This window comes from Loxodonta africana, chromosome 17 (genome assembly GCF_030014295.1).
Source record: "Loxodonta africana isolate mLoxAfr1 chromosome 17, mLoxAfr1.hap2, whole genome shotgun sequence".
Lineage (NCBI taxonomy): Eukaryota > Metazoa > Chordata > Mammalia > Proboscidea > Elephantidae > Loxodonta > Loxodonta africana.
The window spans coordinates 6,382,948-6,401,387 of NC_087358.1; the positions used below are offsets into that span (position 1 = coordinate 6,382,948).

Here is an 18,440-nt window from a genome sequence, read left to right on the forward strand (position 1 = left end):
CTGTTAAACAGGGATAACGGTAGTACTTACCTCCCCAGGTTGGTATAAACTTTAAATGAGTACTTAGGATAAATTCTACCACATAGATGTCAGCTATTATCAATCAATACTAGTTTTAACATTGTTCTTTCAGATATGTATTACCCCCTTCCTCTGGGGCAAAGCCCTGCCCTTCCTGAGCCACACTGTTTTACCTCCTAGGTGGGGTTGCTATGAGTCGGAATCGACTCGATGGACTGGGTTTTTTAGGTATTACTCTGGCAACTCCTTCAGCTGCTGTTTATTGAGCGCCCCCTCTGTTTAATGCCTCTTGCTAGGCCTTGGGAGGGACGGCAGGAGCTGAGACAATGAATTTCCTTTTTATCTATCTCATTGCAGGGCCATCAATGAATGTGTGGTAGATTATAAGCTTTTGGGTTATTTTCAAATCAAAAGCTGTCTCTTCTTTTCCATTAAAAGATCTCTCTAGTGAATAATATACCCCCTGAGTATCAGTGGCAACTTCAGGAAGTGCTGTGTCTGTTTTGTCTAGTTACATATACAGGTATGTAGACGTAGATGCAGATGCATATGTAGGTGTACACACACACACACACCTATATACGTTTGTATGTGTTTTTTAAAAAATATGCTCACGATATATCCGTTGCTCTGAAACTTGTTCTGTTAGTAATATTTTATAAATGTCTCTCGGGATCATCTGTCTCTCTCTGTGTATGTTGTTGGGTGCTGAAGAGTCCATTTCACCGCACATCGACCCTATAGGACAGAGTAGAACTGCCCCATAGAGTTTCCGAGGCTGTAATCTTTATGGAAGCAGACTGCTAGGTCTTTTTCACATGGAGCGGCTGGTGGGTTCGAACCACTGACCTTTTGGTTAGCAGCTAAGCGCTTAAGCGCTGCACCACCAGCGTGCCTTCTCTCTCTTTCAATCTATATATGTGTGTATGTTTATATACATACAGAGAGAAATGAAAAAATGTGTGTATCTGTGTCGCTGTTTATCCTTTTAGTTATATGGAGCTTACAGCCGTCATTCTCACCTTATTCATTTCTTAACTGCTAGCACTGGTGGCTCAGTGGTTAGGAACTCGACTGCTAACCAAAAGGTTGGCAGTTTGAATCTACCAGCTGCTCTTTGGAAACCATGGGGGGGCAGTTCTACCCTGTCCTATTGGGCCGCTATGAGTCGAAATCTACTCGATGGCAATGGTTTTTTTTTTTTTTTTTTTAAAGCACAGTCAAAGGAACTGCTAACCAAAAGGTCAGTGGTTCACATTCACAGCTGTTCCATGGGAGAAAGAAGTGGCAGTCTGCTTCTGTAGATTACAGCACTGGAAACCCTACGGAGCAGTTCTGCTCTATCCTAGAGAGTTGCTATGGCTCGGAATCAACTCCACAGCAGTGTGTTTTTTTGTTGGCTTTTTTGTTAGTTTCTTTAGCACAGTCTGCTTGAGACAACAAGCATCTTTTAGAAGGGCATCAGGAATTACATCTTCGTGAGAACCCATTGCTCTATTCTAGTCTCTGAGATCATAGTATTTGCCTTTGTTAAAGTACTGAAGCAGACAATTAAGAAGTAGAATGCGTTACACTTATTGGTAGCTTGTAGCACCTTGTACTGATAGGAACCATCACAGCAGTAGGCATGTGGAGCTAATTCCTTTGGGTCTGTTTAGAAGGTTCCACTTGCCCAGGTTCTAGCTCCTTTAATATGAAAAATTTGGAAAGGTGAAAGGCAGGATAAAGAAGTGGTCCCATCTCCTGTATGAAGAGAGCCCACGTCTGTGTCTCCTAATGCCGCTGTAGCGGAAATACCACGGAGTGGATGGCTTTGAAGAGCAGACATTCATGTTCTCACAGTTCTGGAGGCTAGGAGTCTGATTCAGGGTATAGTCGGGGCTGTGCCTGCGCTCTCTCTGGGCTCTCTAGGGCACGGTTTGTTCCTGTCTCCAGCTCCTGGCAGCCCCGGGTGTTTTTTGGCGTTTCTTGATTTGTAGGTGGGTGCTCACAGGCTGTCCTGCCCCTTTGTGACCCTCCTTGCATGTCTATCCTTTTCTTTTTATAAGACCCCACTCAGAAGGAATTGGATTAGGACCCACCCTACTCTGGTATGACTTCCTTAACTGGTCATGTCTGCAGAGAAAAACCCTGTTTCCCCAAACAGGGTCACGTTCCCAGGTGCAAAGGCTGGAATTTCAGTGTATGTTTTTGGGGGACACACCTCAGTCCATGTATAACCTGTCCCAGCCACATGTTTTACCCTGTAAGCATGAACAGAAGATTTGTAGGAATGTCTGTTAACCTCCCTAAATTTGAAAGTCCCATGGATAGTACCCAGCCAGATAAAGTTTGTTGTGGCAAGAGACTAGAGCCATTGTCTGTTCAACATTTTTATTCAGAAATGGAAATGGAATTCAGGGAGGCTAAATGGTTTGCCCAAGCCAACTCAGCTGGTTAATAACTGAACCAAAACTGGAAGCCAGCTTCTCAGTTACCATTCTGGTGGTCATTTCATGTTGCTAGACAGACAGTTGGTTAGACATAGCCAGGAGAGAACTTGGTTCATTGCTATGAGCCTATTAGAACAACTACATGGCAGAGAAAATTAAGGAGATGTTTAATTTCTCATTAGCAGTGGTTAAAAGTCTGACAATAGACCCCTCACCATCACCAACAGAGAAGACAAGATGCCTTCTCCACTTTCTGTATTGTGACTGTCACTCGCCCACCGGGTGGCTGGGATGTGACTCATGGTCTTTGGGGAAAGTACCAGATGACAGAGGCCGTTCTGTTCTGACTCTGTAGACTTAACAGTGGAGACTGAGAGTAACAGAGCTCTGCCTGCCAAGAAGACCAGGACAATAGGTTTAGGGGCACCAGGCACGAGAAATAATGAGGTTGGCGATGATTTCTGTATTATGAATGTCTTAGACGCTTTTCCTTTTCTACTCTTTCATTCTGTTCCAAATCCCAGATCTCTGGCCCCTGTGTCTGCCACCATGTCTTTTTCCAGCTATGGCTTCTCTTCTTCTGCCCATCCCTTCAGTGTTGGGGCCCTTGGGGTTCTGTCTCAGACTCCTTTTTCACACTTTCCTCCATGGGATCTCTTCCACTCCCAAGACTTAAATTTTCCACGTCTGCGCTGATGCCTTCCAAATTTGTAATTCCAGACTTGTGCTCAAGTCCCATCTGTCTGCCTACTGGATGTTTCCACTTGGGAGCCCCACAAATGATGAACCCCACTTTGTTCATCATCTTCTCCACAAAAACGCTCTTCTTCCTGAATTACCTGTCTCAGTTAGTAGATGAGCCATTCAACAGGTAACGCAAACTAGAAAGGTAGTAGGAATTTTAGGGGTCTTACCATCTCCTTAGGTGCCTGGGTGGTGCAGTTTGTGCTTGACTAGTAACCTAAAGGGTGGCAGTTTGGACCCACCCAGCACCACCGTGGAAGAAAGGCCTGGCAGTCTGCTTCCATAAAGATTACAGCCAAGAAAACCGTATGTAGCAGTTCTACCCTGTAACACATGGGACCACAAAGAGTTGCAATTGACATGACGGCAGTGGTTTGGTTTACTGTCTCCTTACTTTGCACGTTTATATCTCTCCCTCGTTCTCCAGGCCCATGGATGCTGCTTTAAGTAGTTCAGACCCTTGTGATCTCTCCTGGCTCATGACAACAGCCTCTGGTCTCACCATTATTTCATCCATTGCCTCACTGCCACTCAAATGGTGCCTCTGAAATGCAGATCTGGTTATTTCATTCCCTTGCAGAGTTTTTTATTATTCTGAATGAATCCCCCATCTTTAGCGTACAAATCCCAGACTCATTTCTCCTCACTTCCCCCCATGTTCAACCATTTAGTCATCCCGAATGACTTGTCATTGCTCAGGTGTGACCTGCACCCTTGTACCTGCTGTACTGTCCTCACAGAAGGCCCCCTCTCCTTTCCTGTCCAGATAGTCCTTGCCCTTGAAGATGGGCCTTCGCCAGGGACATCTTTCCTGACTACCACCTCCTCGTCCAGGTTGGCGCCCGCTGTCCCTGAGGCTCTGTTTTCTCCTCTTCATTGCCCGTTTGTGCCCTGTCTCTCACTACCACCTCCTCGTCCAGGTTGGCTCCCGCTGTCCCTGAGGCTCTGTTTTCTCCTCCTCATTGCCCGTTTATGCCCTGTCTCTCACTACCACCTCCTCGTCCAGGTTGGCGCCCGCTGTCCCTGAGGCTCTGTTTTCCCCTCTTCATTGCCCGTTTATGCCCTGTCTCTCACTACCACCTCCTCGTCCAGGTTGGCGCCCGCTGTCCCTGAGGCTCTGTTTTCTCCTCTTCATTGCCCGTTTATGCCCTGTCTCTCACTACCACCTCCTCGTCCAGGTTGGCGCCCGCTGTCCCTGAGGCTCTGTTTTCTCCTCTTCATTGCCCGTTTATGCCCTGTCTCTCACTACCACCTCCTCGTCCAGGTTGGCTCCCGCTGTCCCTGAGGCTCTGTTTTCTCCTCTTCATTGCCCGTTTATGCCCTGTCTCTCACTACCACCTCCTCGTCCAGGTTGGCGCCCACTGTCCCTGAGGCTCTGTTTTCTCCTCTTCATTGCCCGTTTATGCCCTGTCTCTCACTACCACCTCCTCGTCCAGGTTGGCGCCCGCTGTCCCTGAGGCTCTGTTTTCCCCTCTTCATTGCCCGTTTGTGCCCTGTCTCTCACTACCACCTCCTCGTCCAGGTTGGCGCCCGCTGTCCCTGAGGCTCTGTTTTCTCCTCTTCATTGCCCGTTCGTGCCCTGTCTCTCACTACCACCTCCTCGTCCAGGTTGGCGCCCGCTGTCCCTGAGGCTCTGTTTTCCCCTCTTCATTGCCCGTTTATGCCCTGTCTCTCACTACCACCTCCTCGTCCAGGTTGGCGCCCGCTGTCCCTGAGGCTCTGTTTTCCCCTCTTCATTGCCCGTTCGTGCCCTGTCTCTCACTACCACCTCCTCGTCCAGGTTGGCGCCCGCTGTCCCTGAGGCTCTGTTTTCCCCTCTTCATTGCCCGTTCGTGCCCTGTCTCTCACTACCACCTCCTCGTCCAGGTTGGCGCCCGCTGTCCCTGAGGCTCTGTTTTCTCCTCTTCATTGCCCGTTTATGCCCTGTCTCTCACTACCACCTCCTCGTCCAGGTTGGCGCCCGCTGTCCCTGAGGCTCTGTTTTCTCCTCTTCATTGCCCGTTTGTGCCCTGTCTCTCACTACCACCTCCTCGTCCAGGTTGGCGCCCGCTGTCCCTGAGGCTCTGTTTTCTCCTCTTCATTGCCCGTTCGTGCCCTGTCTCTCACTACCACCTCCTCGTCCAGGTTGGCGCCCGCTGTCCCTGAGGCTCTGTTTCCCCTCTTCATTGCCCGTTTATGCCCTGTCTCTCACTACCACCTCCTCGTCCAGGTTGGCGCCCGCTGTCCCTGAGGCTCTGTTTCCCCTCTTCATTGCCCGTTTGTGCCCTGTCTCTCACTACCACCTCCTCGTCCAGGTTGGCGCCCGCTGTCCCTGAGGCTCTGTTTCCCCTCTTCATTGCCCGTTCGTGCCCTGTCTCTCACTACCACCTCCTCGTCCAGGTTGGCTCCCGCTGTCCCTGAGGCTCTGTTTTCTCCTCTTCATTGCCCGTTCGTGCCCTGTCTCTCACTACCACCTCCTCGTCCAGGTTGGCGCCCGCTGTCCCTGAGGCTCTGTTTTCTCCTCTTCATTGCCCGTTTATGCCCTGTCTCTCACTACCACCTCCTCGTCCAGGTTGGCGCCCGCTGTCCCTGAGGCTCTGTTTTCTCCTCTTCATTGCCCGTTTATGCCCTGTCTCTCACTACCACCTCCTCGTCCAGGTTGGCGCCCGCTGTCCCTGAGGCTCTGTTTTCTCCTCTTCATTGCCCGTTTATGCCCTGTCTCTCACTACCACCTCCTCGTCCAGGTTGGCGCCCGCTGTCCCTGAGGCTCTGTTTTCTCCTCTTCATTGCCCGTTCGTGCCCTGTCTCTCACTACCACCTCCTCGTCCAGGTTGGCGCCCGCTGTCCCTGAGGCTCTGTTTCTCCCCTTCATTGCCCGTTTGTGCCCTGTCTCTCACTACCACCTCCTCGTCCAGGTTGGCGCCCGCTGTCCCTGAGGCTCTGTTTTCCCCTCTTCATTGCCCGTTTGTGCCCTGTCTCTCACTACCACCTCCTCGTCCAGGTTGGCGCCCGCTGTCCCTGAGGCTCTGTTTCCCCCCTTCATTGCCCGTTCCTGCCCTGTCTCTCACTACCACCTCCTCGTCCAGGTTGGCGCCCGCTGTCCCTGAGGCTCTGTTTCCCCCCTTCATTGCCCGTTCCTGCCCTGTCTCTCACTACCACCTCCTCGTCCAGGTTGGCGCCCGCTGTCCCTGAGGCTCTGTTTCCCCCCTTCATTGCCCGTTCCTTCCCTGTCTCTCACTACCACCTCCTCGTCCAGGTTGGCGCCCGCTGTCCCTGAGGCTCTGTTTCCCCTCTTCATTGCCCGTTTATGCCCTGTCTCTCACTACCACCTCCTCGTCCAGGTTGGCTCCCGCTGTCCCTGAGGCTCTGTTTTCTCCTCTTCATTGCCCGTTTATGCCCTGTCTCTCACTACCACCTCCTCGTCCAGGTTGGCGCCCGCTGTCCCTGAGGCTCTGTTTTCTCCTCTTCATTGCCCGTTTATGCCCTGTCTCTCACTACCACCTCCTCGTCCAGGTTGGCGCCCGCTGTCCCTGAGGCTCTGTTTTCTCCTCTTCATTGCCCGTTTATGCCCTGTCTCTCACTACCACCTCCTCGTCCAGGTTGGCGCCCGCTGTCCCTGAGGCTCTGTTTTCTCCTCTTCATTGCCCGTTTATGCCCTGTCTCTCACTACCACCTCCTCGTCCAGGTTGGCGCCCGCTGTCCCTGAGGCTCTGTTTTCTCCTCTTCATTGCCCGTTTATGCCCTGTCTCTCACTACCACCTCCTCGTCCAGGTTGGCGCCCGCTGTCCCTGAGGCTCTGTTTTCTCCTCTTCATTGCCCGTTTATGCCCTGTCTCTCACTACCACCTCCTCGTCCAGGTTGGCGCCCGCTGTCCCTGAGGCTCTGTTTTCTCCCCTTCATTGCCCGTTTATGCCCTGTCTCTCACTACCACCTCCTCGTCCAGGTTGGCGCCCGCTGTCCCTGAGGCTCTGTTTCCCCTCTTCATTGCCCGTTCGTGCCCTGTCTCTCACTACCACCTCCTCGTCCAGGTTGGCGCCCGCTGTCCCTGAGGCTCTGTTTCTCCCCTTCATTGCCCGTTTGTGCCCTGTCTCTCACTACCACCTCCTCGTCCAGGTTGGCGCCCGCTGTCCCTGAGGCTCTGTTTCCCCTCTTCATTGCCCGTTCGTGCCCTGTCTCTCACTACCACCTCCTCGTCCAGGTTGGCGCCCGCTGTCCCTGAGGCTCTGTTTCTCCTCTTCATTGCCCGTTTGTGCCCTGTCTCTCACTACCACCTCCTCGTCCAGGTTGGCGCCCGCTGTCCCTGAGGCTCTGTTTTCCCCTCTTCATTGCCCGTTTATGCCCTGTCTCTCACTACCACCTCCTCGTCCAGGTTGGCGCCCGCTGTCCCTGAGGCTCTGTTTTCCCCTCTTCATTGCCCGTTTATGCCCTGTCTCTCACTACCACCTCCTCGTCCAGGTTGGCGCCCGCTGTCCCTGAGGCTCTGTTTTCCCCTCTTCATTGCCCGTTTATGCCCTGTCTCTCACTACCACCTCCTCGTCCAGGTTGGCGCCCGCTGTCCCTGAGGCTCTGTTTCTCCCCTTCATTGCCCGTTTGTGCCCTGTCTCTCACTACCACCTCCTCGTCCAGGTTGGCGCCCGCTGTCCCTGAGGCTCTGTTTCCCCCTCTTCATTGCCCGTTTGTGCCCTGTCTCTCCAGCAGATGTTCCTTGGGAACTTCGTTTCATTTGTGTTTGTATTGCCAGTAGTGCCTGGAACACAATCCACTCTCAAAAAATTTATCAAATGAATCAGTGATGCCCCTTCTACTAAACCAGTCCCTGTCGAGTCAATTCAGACCCATGGTGACCCCGTCTGTTGCAGAGTAGAACTGCTCCATAGAGCTTTCAAGGCTGTGACCTTTTGGAAGCAGATTGCCAGGCCTATCTTCTGAGGTGCCCCTTAGTGGGTTCAAACTGCTAACCTTTCATTCGGTATTCGAGCACTTAACTGTATGTCCTACACAAAACTGTCCTTTAAGATCTGCCATAGTGTTCCCTCCCCCCCATTTAAAGGTCATTGCTCTTAAGCTCTTGCTGACACTCTCAGTCTAGACAGGGCTCTATGTCCTTCCAGCCATCTGGAATCATCTCCAGCCACAGTGTTTCTGTTCGTGCCATGTAGCCTTTCCATTAAGCCTGGGATCCCTTAAGCCTGGGATGTTTATGTTTTCCTTCTGCAAAAGACGTCTTTAAAGTGTGAAAAAGCAAGCATGTCATGTTGAGAACTAAGGTGTGCCTGACCCAAGCCGTGGTCTTTTCAGTCCCCTCATATGCATGCAAAAGCTGAGCAGTAAATAAAGAAGACTGAAGAAGAATTGATGCCTTTGAATTGTGGTGTTGGCAAAGAATATTGAATATAATGAGGACTGCCTGTGTGTGCCAGAAGAATGAACAGATCTGTCTTGGAAGAAGTACAGCCCAAATGCTCCTTAGAGGTGAGGATGGTGAGACTTCGTCTCAGGTACTTTGGACATGTTATCAGGAGGGACCAGTCCCTGGAGAAGGACGTGATGGTTGGTAAGGATGAGGGTCAGCAAAACAGAGGAAGACCCTTCACGAGATGAATTGACACAGTGGCTGCGACAATGGGCTCAAGCATAACAACGACTGTAAGGATGGCACAGGACTGGGCAATGTTTCGTTTGTGGGACACGACTCACCGGCACCTAACAACAACCCCTTCATCCAAAGTCATCCTTTTTCCCTTTACTTTATAAAGCCTTTTTTAAAAACTGTTGAGTGTTTAATGATTCTCTTGCTTTCTTTGTGTTGCTAATGACTCTCCATTTGGACAGCAGCTTCTTAAGGACAAGGATCCTGTCTTTTCTTTCTGCTGCGCTTACATTGTGTGCTGCATACTTGATGGTCTGTATTTGTTCGTTGGTGGTTAACTCAGAAGATGAGGTAGAGCGGCTCGAGCCAGACTCTTCAGGACGGGGCACATATTTGGACACTTCCGTAAGAAAGGGATTTTTTCACCAAAAGAAAAAAAGACCAGACTTACTGGCCTGACAGAGACTGGAGAAAGCCCAAGAGTATGGCCCCAGGCACCCTTTTAGCTCAGTAATGAAGTCATTTCTGAGTTTCACCCTTCAGCCAAAGATTAGACAGGCCCATAAAACAAAACAAGACTAAAGGGGCACACCAGCCGAGGGGCAAGAACTGGAAGGCAGGAGGGGACAGAAAGGCCGGTAATATGGAACCCAAGGTCAAGAAGAGAGAGTGTTGACATGTCGTGAGGTTGGCAACCAGTGTCACAAAACAATGTATGTACCAACCGTTTAATGAGAAACTTGTGTTGGTCTGTAAACCTTCATCTAAAGTACAATAAAAAAAAAGATCATAAAGGAAGGATTTTTAAAGTGTAATTGTTATTTATCTTGTCATCAGAGTACCAGAGAAGCAGAAATCAAACTGAAAAGTGAAAGCAGAGTTAAGCTTTTTCACTTGGACCCTGATGCCCAGGTAAGAAATATTTTAAAATTGTTAACTGAGTGGGAGGAAGAAAACTTCAGACTGGATTGTTTATGTATTTTGGATTGATAAGCAATATAACAACAATATAGAAAATTGGGAAAAGATAGAAACCACCTATAACCTCATCACCACAGCACAACTATAGTTAGTGTTTGATAATTAATTGGTGCTTGAAAATCAAGAGACATTTATTCAAAAACATTCTCAGGCCCCCTCGGGTCCACAAGGATATACAATATGCTCCATGAATACCCATCACTGTATGTGCCCCATAATCAGTGACATTTTCTGCCTAGCCCAGACTCCATCCTGGACACAAGCCTTCCAGTGCCTGAGTACACATTTGTGTCCCAGCAAAACCCAAAACTCCTGTGTGGCAAGGCCCTTCAGGGTTGCCCACAAGGTTCATGAGTTACTTGAAGAAGGCAAAGATTCCCCCATGTTCTCTCCCTATTCATGTGTTGTCTTTTTCTATAGACCTCCTCTTCCCCATTTTACTTGAATCATGAGTATTTTTCACTGCTTTTCCATAGACTTCATGTTAGCTCTGTATGGTCATCCACCAAGTAGCTAGACCATCATTTACTTGGCCAATAATCTAAAATTAGGTTGTTTTCCATTTTTTAATATTAGCAATAACACTATTACAAATAAATGCATCCATATAGCTTTACTTGTTTTAGACCATTTCCTTTAGGATACGTTTGTGATGGAGTTGTTTAAATGGAAGAGTAATCTGTGTATATTTACATTTTCTTTTAAAGAAGCTCGACTATCCATCCGCCGAGCCAGAAGTGAAGCCCTTTGAGGAGAAGTTTGGAAAACGAATTCTGGTCAGGTGCAACGATTTGTCTTTCAATTTGCAATGCTGTGTCGCTGAAAATGAAGAAGGACCCACTACAAATGTAATTTTCCTTTTACAGAATAAAAGTTTTTTTTTTTTAGTTTTTCTGAGGTGGCGGTTATAGTGCAGTCAGGATGTGAAATTCTAGTTTTTGGTTTCACAGAGGTCCAAGGGTTAAGTTGCTCTGCGGAGAGCCAGTCAGCCTTCAGGGACAGGATTCTTTTGAGGTGGGGTAAGGATGGTGGGCTTATGCTCGGCGTTCCAGGAGACCATTTTTATCGTGAATACTTAAAGAGAGCAACTGTCCATTTTCTGTAGAGCATAAATTAAGTAGCCAAGCACTTAAACAGTAATATAATTTTTCTTTGGTCTCCTAAAATATTTATAAGCTGATACTCTTTGGGGCAAAGGAGAAGACTGTTTAGCAGGTGTTTATAGCAGTGATCATAAATAGGTCTGGTTTCTCCTTTGATAGCAGCATACTTTTTCCCTGACAGTTTGAGTGCTATTGATGGTCTGGATTACTTTGTTTCATCCAGGTAGAGCCTTTCTTTGTTACCCTATCCCTGTTTGACATAAAATACAACCGAAAGATTTCTGCTGATTTCCACGTGGACCTGAACCATTTCTCAGTGAGGCAGATGCTGGCCACCATGCCCCCGGCCCTGGTGAACGGTGGCGGGCAGACCTCACCTGGGCTTCAGGATGTCCTTCCGGAAGCCGCCATGCAGTATCCCAAGCAGGTGGGGGCACAAACCCAAAGGCAGAGCTGCTAAGAATGGTCTCGCGTGTGCTATGTAAATATATTGAAAACGCCCAATGAGGCTTTGTAATGACCGTTGGGGCAACTTAGACTGTTGATTTTATTGGCAGTATGTGTAATTTTTTTTTTTTTTTTTTATGTGTAATTAGACTGTAGAAGCAAGCTGAGAGGGAAATGATTTTTTATTTCTTGTTTCTAAACTTTCTCCTAGTTGCCTCCCCTACTGAATGGCTTTTTCGAGATGACGAACTCTCGATCAGCTAACCAGTTAGGCACCTGGTGTTTCTCAGTAGCTGTACTGTTACACTGTCTAGAACATGCATGCTCACGGGGTTTGTTTACTACAGCTGCCGATCCTACTTACTGAAGGAAATTGTCTCTCCTCTAGGGGGTATTTTCAGTCACCTGTCCTCATCCAGATATATTTCTTGTGGCCAGGATCGAGAAGGTCCTCCAGGGGAGCATCACACACTGTGCTGAGCCATACATGAAGAGTTCGGACTCCTCTAAGGTACGACTGACGTTCGTGGTTTGTTGTCGGTGTTAGTTGCCATCGAGTCAGCCCCTGACTCATGGCAGCCCCATGCACAAAAGGTCACCAGTGCTGCCTGGCCCTGTTCCATCCCTGTGATCGGCTGTGGATCACACAGTGTTTCGTCGTGATTCACAGGGTTTTCACAGGCTGATTTTCAGCATAGATCTCCAGGCCTTTCTTCCTGATCTGTCTTGGTCTGGAAGCTCCGCTGAAACCTTCCAGCATCATAGCAACACACAGGTCACCAGTGACAGACAGGTGGTGGCTGGGCATGAGGCACATTGGCCAGGAATTGAACCCAGGTCTCCTGCATGGGAGTTGAGAGTCCACAACTGAGATTGCCGGTACCTGATGACTCTTTAAAAGCAAATGGCGGAAGTTACTCCGTGCTTCTTCGTCTGTTGGGCCGGCTGATCAATCTGCTTTCCGTTTAGGTGTAATCTGTTGGATTTGTACGTTGTTTTTGTCATTGTCATTGTTATTAGCTGTCGTCAAGTCAGCTGTGACTCATGGTTACCCCACGCAGAATGGGACAAAATGACAAGCCCTGCACTATCCCCGTGATTGGTTGTGGATCAGACAGTGTTCTGTTGTGATCCATAGGGTTTTCATTGGCTGGTTTTGGAAGTAGGTTACCTGGCCTCTCTTCCTAGTCTGCCATAGTCTGGAAGCTCTGCCGGAACTTGTTCAGCGTCATAACAACACACAAGCCTCTGCAAACAGACAGGTGGTGGGGTGTGCATGACGTGCAGTGGTTGGGAATTGAACCCGCATCTCCCACATGGGAGGTGAGGGTTTTACCACTGACCCACCAATGCCTCATGCTTTGTTCTTGGTCCTTTACGCTATATGATGATTAAAAGCAATCTGAAAAAAGAGTTGATGTTTTACTCGCTTTATGCCAAAATATTACTGCTTGAAGAAAGCAAAGTTAAGCTTTATATTTATAGCCTAAAAGATGTAGAATACACATATTTATGTATCTGATTTGCAATGAAAAGCTGTCCAGTGTATAAACTAAATGCTTCATTTCACCTGTTAACCCTGGTAATTTTAAAATAATTTGTAAAGGAATTGCTAGCTTAATAGTAGACCATCTGCCATTAAAAGAAAAATATGTTATATTCACAGAGTTCATTGCACATGTTGGCTGTGTCTCTGGGTTCCGCAGTTCTATTTTGGTCCATTTACACTTACTGAGGAGTTTATTCCATCATATCTTTGATATGAAGTGTCTATTGGTTTAGACATTTGTGTTTCAAATCTAAAAGGCATGATTTTACAAAGGTTACATGATGCTGTTACAAGGAAAAGTGCTTTCCAAGTTAAGACTGTTCTTCATATACTATACCTGTAATAAGGAAGGGTGGTGCTTCTTCATGTTTCCAGGAACTCATGCTAGAGGTCTTTGTAAACACGAGAAAGATAAGACATAGGGGTTTATCATCGGTACGTGGAACTCAGAAGTTCTGTTCTGAGGAGCAGTATTGTAAATAGAATTTCCCTTCTATAAAGACACGGAGTGTTATATATTCGTGATAAGAAAAAGGTAGCACAGAAGCTAAATAATTGAATAGAACATGGATAATTTTTTTTTTTTTTTTTTTTTTACTGCCAACTACTGAGAAAAAAAGTGGAATTAATTAGATTTAAATAGAGGTCAGTGAAAATGTAGAATGCGCTACTGCTTCTGAACTGAAGTGGCACTGGGGCCTGGCCCAGAACTTTAGCAGAATGGTTCTGAAGCTTAGATATATTTCAAGTCAGTGGTTTTCCCACTTGAAATTGAATTTTCTTTGCACTTTCCATTATAAGTAGGGTTTTTCTTCTTTTTTTTTTTAACTGACAAATGGAAAGGAAAGAGGGAGAAAAATTCTTTCAAGGAAACTAAGTGATAATAGGAGAAGTGTGAAAGGACTGAAAAAGGGGATGACAGAGAGAGAACGCGTGAATGCTTGAGTGCCTGCGTGCATGTGCGCGTTTGTCTGAACTGAAATCACCGAGATGTGAACAGTGGAAGAAGAAACGTGGGGAGACCACAGACTGGGAGACAATCTTGTCTCAGGTGGTTTGGCCGAGTAAAGTCAGCGACTCAGGGCCACTGGTTTTTGTCCCGAGGGGGCAGGGTTTTGGTGGCAGAGGTGGTATAAGCTTGAGTAGAAAAGGGAAAGGAAACAGGCAAGGTGCACGTATGATGTATTTTCAAAGTAGTGTTTCTTAATTGGGGGAGTGCCTGGATATAGACATACCATAGAATTACTGAATATTAGAACTAGAAAGGATATTATACCTCCTTATATACTTCACAAAGCTGAGGTATAGAAAGGTGTGGTTACCTGCTTAGTGTCACACAGCTTAGCGGCCAGAGGGCTCTTGACTGTCACTTCTTACCACGTGTGCTACCCGGCTTGTGTGAGCTCCCGAGTGCTATTGTCCATACCGGTTTCACATGCGCTTAGTTCTTTTGTTTTTATGTTTTGTGAGAGGCCCTCTTGGAGATGGCGCTGATACATTGACTAGGGGATGGTCAGCTGTCAGAGTGGACAGCCCTCAGGCTCTCACCTGGGTCTACTGAGTGGATTCAGAGCTTTGTCTGTCAATCTGTGTGGTCACTCATACATCACACTTGTCCACCACCATGCAGGGTGGTCTTTAAGAAACGGGTTCTCGGAGGCAGAAGACCTGGTGCTGAGTGCCTAACTAACCTGGGTCCTTTGGTCAAACCACTTCGCCTCTCTGGGCCCCATATGTCCCATCCGTAAATGTAGAATGGTGTTACTGCCTGTCCCTGCTTTCCTCACAGGGACCATGTTAGGAGCAAACATAGAATGTGCAAACAGACGGCGCTGTGGAAACGTCAAGGCACTGACTGCGTGGAAGATGTCATCATTTATTATAGCTGTAGTCAAGTTAATGCCTGTTTACCTAGGCACATTGGTTTTTTGGCTATTGAAAGCTGACTAAAGTTTGATCTCTGGAGATAAGCTGTTTCATTTTTTTAAACCAGGTCTATGAAACCTTGACTGAGAAGCTCTTTTATGATTTGATTAATAGCCAATGAAGGCACAAGATAAAATCTACTCTGCTGACTGTGTATGCAGCATATTTCCAAAGCCTGTATGAACCAATTCTGTTTTTTTTGTTTTTTTGTTTTTTTTCTGTTAGCTCTGCCAGCCCAGTGCACAGTTTCAAATTTGGCATCTCATATTGGTACAAAAAGCAGCTGTCGCTGTGGGTTAGACTTGACACTGTCCACTTCCCAGTGTCCGTTGGGCATCTGTTGAAGTCAGCTTTCCCCTCATTACCTATGGAGTGGGGAGCTCCTTCTTGGGTTCATTATTCATGCATTTGTTTTCCTGTCACCTCTAAAGCATTGAGTTAATGGTGCCATTAAGACTCAACATCAGACTAGGAAGAAGATGTTACAGAAGGATTTTTTTTTCCTTTATGTCCAAGTTTTCATGTTTTCCAGGATGGCCTAGAACATCATTTGGACTAAATTTTTGCATTGGAGGAAATTTTTATGAAAAGTCCCTGTATGTGTCTGCCATGCATAGACTAGAGTGAGGGAGGGAGGGGAAAAGGGAAGGAAGGAAGGAGGGAAGGAAATGAAAAAAAAAAAAATTCCAACTTTCATGCATATTTTGTTCTGTCTGTACCCTTGGTAAGTCTGAGTGCTCAGCCCATATTAGCTACAGGAAGAGTGAAACTTAACTGAAACCTTGTATTTTAACTTTAAGATTTATGCAAGTATTTCAGTGCGTTATTTACTCTACAACATGCTCATTATTGTTAAAGCCTAAAAATAATAGTTTTTACCTGACAATGTTAAATTGGTGCTCCAGAAAGACAGACCACTTTACATGGTGACCATGTATGCCAGAGGCCCCCCTTTGTCACTCTGGGGAGACATGAGCCTGTCCTCCTTGGAAGGGAAGGACCTGATGCTCTCCTGACATTCTTTTCAGTAGAGATGTAGTTTTCCTGTTCAGTCACAAAGGCAGCACTTCCCACAGCATGGTTATGACAGCATTGCAAAGTTCCGTAACTGGGAGATACTGAAAGTACAGCCAGGCTCTTGCCTTTCTTCTGACATACCTCTGGGTGAACTCAAACCTCCAGCCTTCCTGTTTGCAGTCAAGTGCATTAACCATTTGGACCACCTGGGTACACCTTGATGTACTTCCTTAATGTGAAAGACCCTTCAGCCACCGCTCTGACTCTGAATCAAATTTTGTATCGATAACAATGCAGTATCACAGTACGGGCAAACTTGGGGGACATTGGGTGTTCTCTGCTTTAGCAGTAGTGACATAGTTGATCGATGATGGAACTGTCAGGCATACGTGCCTTGGGCCAAAAGCAAATATGCCTCGCTGTGCACTACAGGGTTAATCAGTCAACCCACAACAAACCAAAGTTAGTCATGAGGAAGTGAAAGTAACAGTAATTTATGCTTAAAAAGCAAGAACATAGCAGTTGAACACCCTGGCCAACTTAAGTCAACACCTATAATGCCTTTGTCATGAATTGAACTGTGTCCCCCAAAAATGTGTGTCAACTTGGCTAGGCCGTGATTCTCAGTGTTGTGTGATTGTCCTCCATTTTGTCATCTGATGTGATTTTCTTGTGTGTTGTAAATCCTACCTCTTTGATGTTAATGAGGCAGGATTAGAGGCAGTTATGCTAATAAGGCAGGACTCAATTTATAAGATTAGGTTGTATCTTGAATCGATCTCTTTTGAGATATAAAAGAGAGAAGCAAGCAGAGAGACAGGGGAACTTCAAGCCACCAAGAATGAAGAACCACAACGGGAGCACGTCCTTTGCACCCGGGGTCTCTGTGCCAAGAAACTTCTAGACCCAGGGGAAGATTGATGACAAGGGCCTTCCTCCAGAGCTGACAAAGAATGCCTCCCCCTGGAGCTGGTGCCCCGAGTTCAGACTTCTAGCCTCCTATACTGTGAGAGAATAAACTTCTGTTTGGTAAAGCCATCCACTTGTGGTATTTTTGTAATAGCGGCACTGGATAACTAAGACAGCCTTAATAATGAAGATTTTTCTCCAAATTGTGAGAATCTGCACAAGTCAGCACACATTAGGAGCTGCAGAAGCTTAGTATTTTTATTGTTCTCATAAAACTCTAGTAATGTTAAATATTTTGACATGAATAATTATTAATAGCCCAGGGAGCCAATGATAAGCCTCAGCCATAAAGAACAATGAAAGCCTGGAAATAGTATTCCTGTTGCCTGTGAAGACTGAAGAAAAGAGGTGCATTTTGGCAACAGTCCTCATTCTATCAAGAGAAGTGTCTTGGGATACCAGGTTGTGATCTATTCTTTGAGAGTCACTGCTGGGAAATACATTCAACAAAAAACCCTGGACTGAGTGTAGCTCTAGCCGTATTCATTGCCATAACATGCATTTCTCTGTGCAAGCTGCTTGTTTAATGAATGTGTAATGATGGCTCTTTACATCATAATTCTGCTATCAGTGGGATGCAGCAACTCATCATTTTATTCTGATGTCTTCAAGGTTGCCCAGAAGGTGCTGAAGAATGCCAAGCAGGCATGCCAAAGACTAGGACAGTACCGAATGCCGTTTGCTTGGGCAGCAAGGTAAGGGGGCACCTTTCCTACCTTTTATATAGATATAGGTACATGATAGATAGGTAGATAGACAGACCAACCTATTCTGTTCCAATTGGCCAGAGAAAAAGAGGATTAAGAGTGTGTAAAATTGAAAAATCAGTAGCCCCCAAACCTGAAGAAATCATTTATCAGAGTCACATACCGGAAAGATGATGGCCGGAGGGTGGCCATGTTGGAACGAGCAGCGTGGACAGGAGTGTTTGCTGCAGAGCTGAGATCCCAGATCCCAGCCACACATCTCCAGCCAGGAGTGGGCTGGCAGCCCAGTGAGGCCTGCAGTCGTGGTCTCTTAATTACCTGACTGTGTGTGTTTTTTCCTAAGCATACGCCATTTGCTGGAACTATTTTCTATGTAAATTGAGTTAGTTGTGCTCATCTTCATAAATATCTTCCGTGTTTTTAGATAATGAGATTTTTCTTGGCGATGGCCAATGGAATAATAATTCGTCGTCACATAGAAACTGGAGTTAAATTATGGCTTTATTTTGGTCTTTTGAGAACGCGATTTAGAAATGTTTCTTTGATATTTCAGGACGTTGTTTAAGGATGCATCTGGAAACCTTGACAAGAACGCCAGGTTTTCTGCTCTTTACAAGCAGGACAGCAATAAACTATCAAATGATGATATGCTGAAGTTACTGGCAGACTTTCGGAAGTGAGTTTCAAGGTCTTATTTGCACACTTGAAAAACTGAAGCCGTGGGGTGTGGGAAGGAGCAGTCTTTGAAATGTCTGGCTCAATCATCATGGGAGATGTTGGAATGAGAACAGCCCATGCTAAGGAGCCTGGAACTTTTCCTCAAAGTCTTGGGAAGGAAGAAAGGGTTTAAAATCAGAAGAGTAACCTTAACCTGGTTAATCTGAATTCCATAAAGAACCTTATCCATGGTGCTGTGAAGGATGGGTAGAGATGAGCCCAGGGAGGAAGAAGGCGTTTGAGAAGCCTTTGACAAGA

General features: G+C 46.8%; 1 protein-coding gene across 19 annotated transcripts in view; it reads left to right on the forward strand.

The window, feature by feature from the left end:
- The window catches only part of DOCK9 (dedicator of cytokinesis 9), a 345,105-nt gene that overhangs the window by 202,568 nt on the left and 124,097 nt on the right, over positions 1-18,440 (forward strand). For all 19 annotated transcript variants that reach the window (XR_010318170.1, XM_064269962.1, XM_064269966.1 and 16 more), the window contains 6 exons: positions 9,604-9,678; positions 10,455-10,595; positions 11,074-11,277; positions 11,686-11,808; positions 17,371-17,453; positions 18,019-18,141. Coding sequence is in view for 18 of the 19 variants with exons in the window: in XM_064269962.1 (XP_064126032.1) it covers positions 9,604-9,678; positions 10,455-10,595; positions 11,074-11,277; positions 11,686-11,808; positions 17,371-17,453; positions 18,019-18,141 (749 nt within the window). In the remaining variant the exon portion in view is untranslated. The remainder of the gene's footprint in view (positions 1-9,603; positions 9,679-10,454; positions 10,596-11,073; positions 11,278-11,685; positions 11,809-17,370; positions 17,454-18,018; positions 18,142-18,440) is intronic.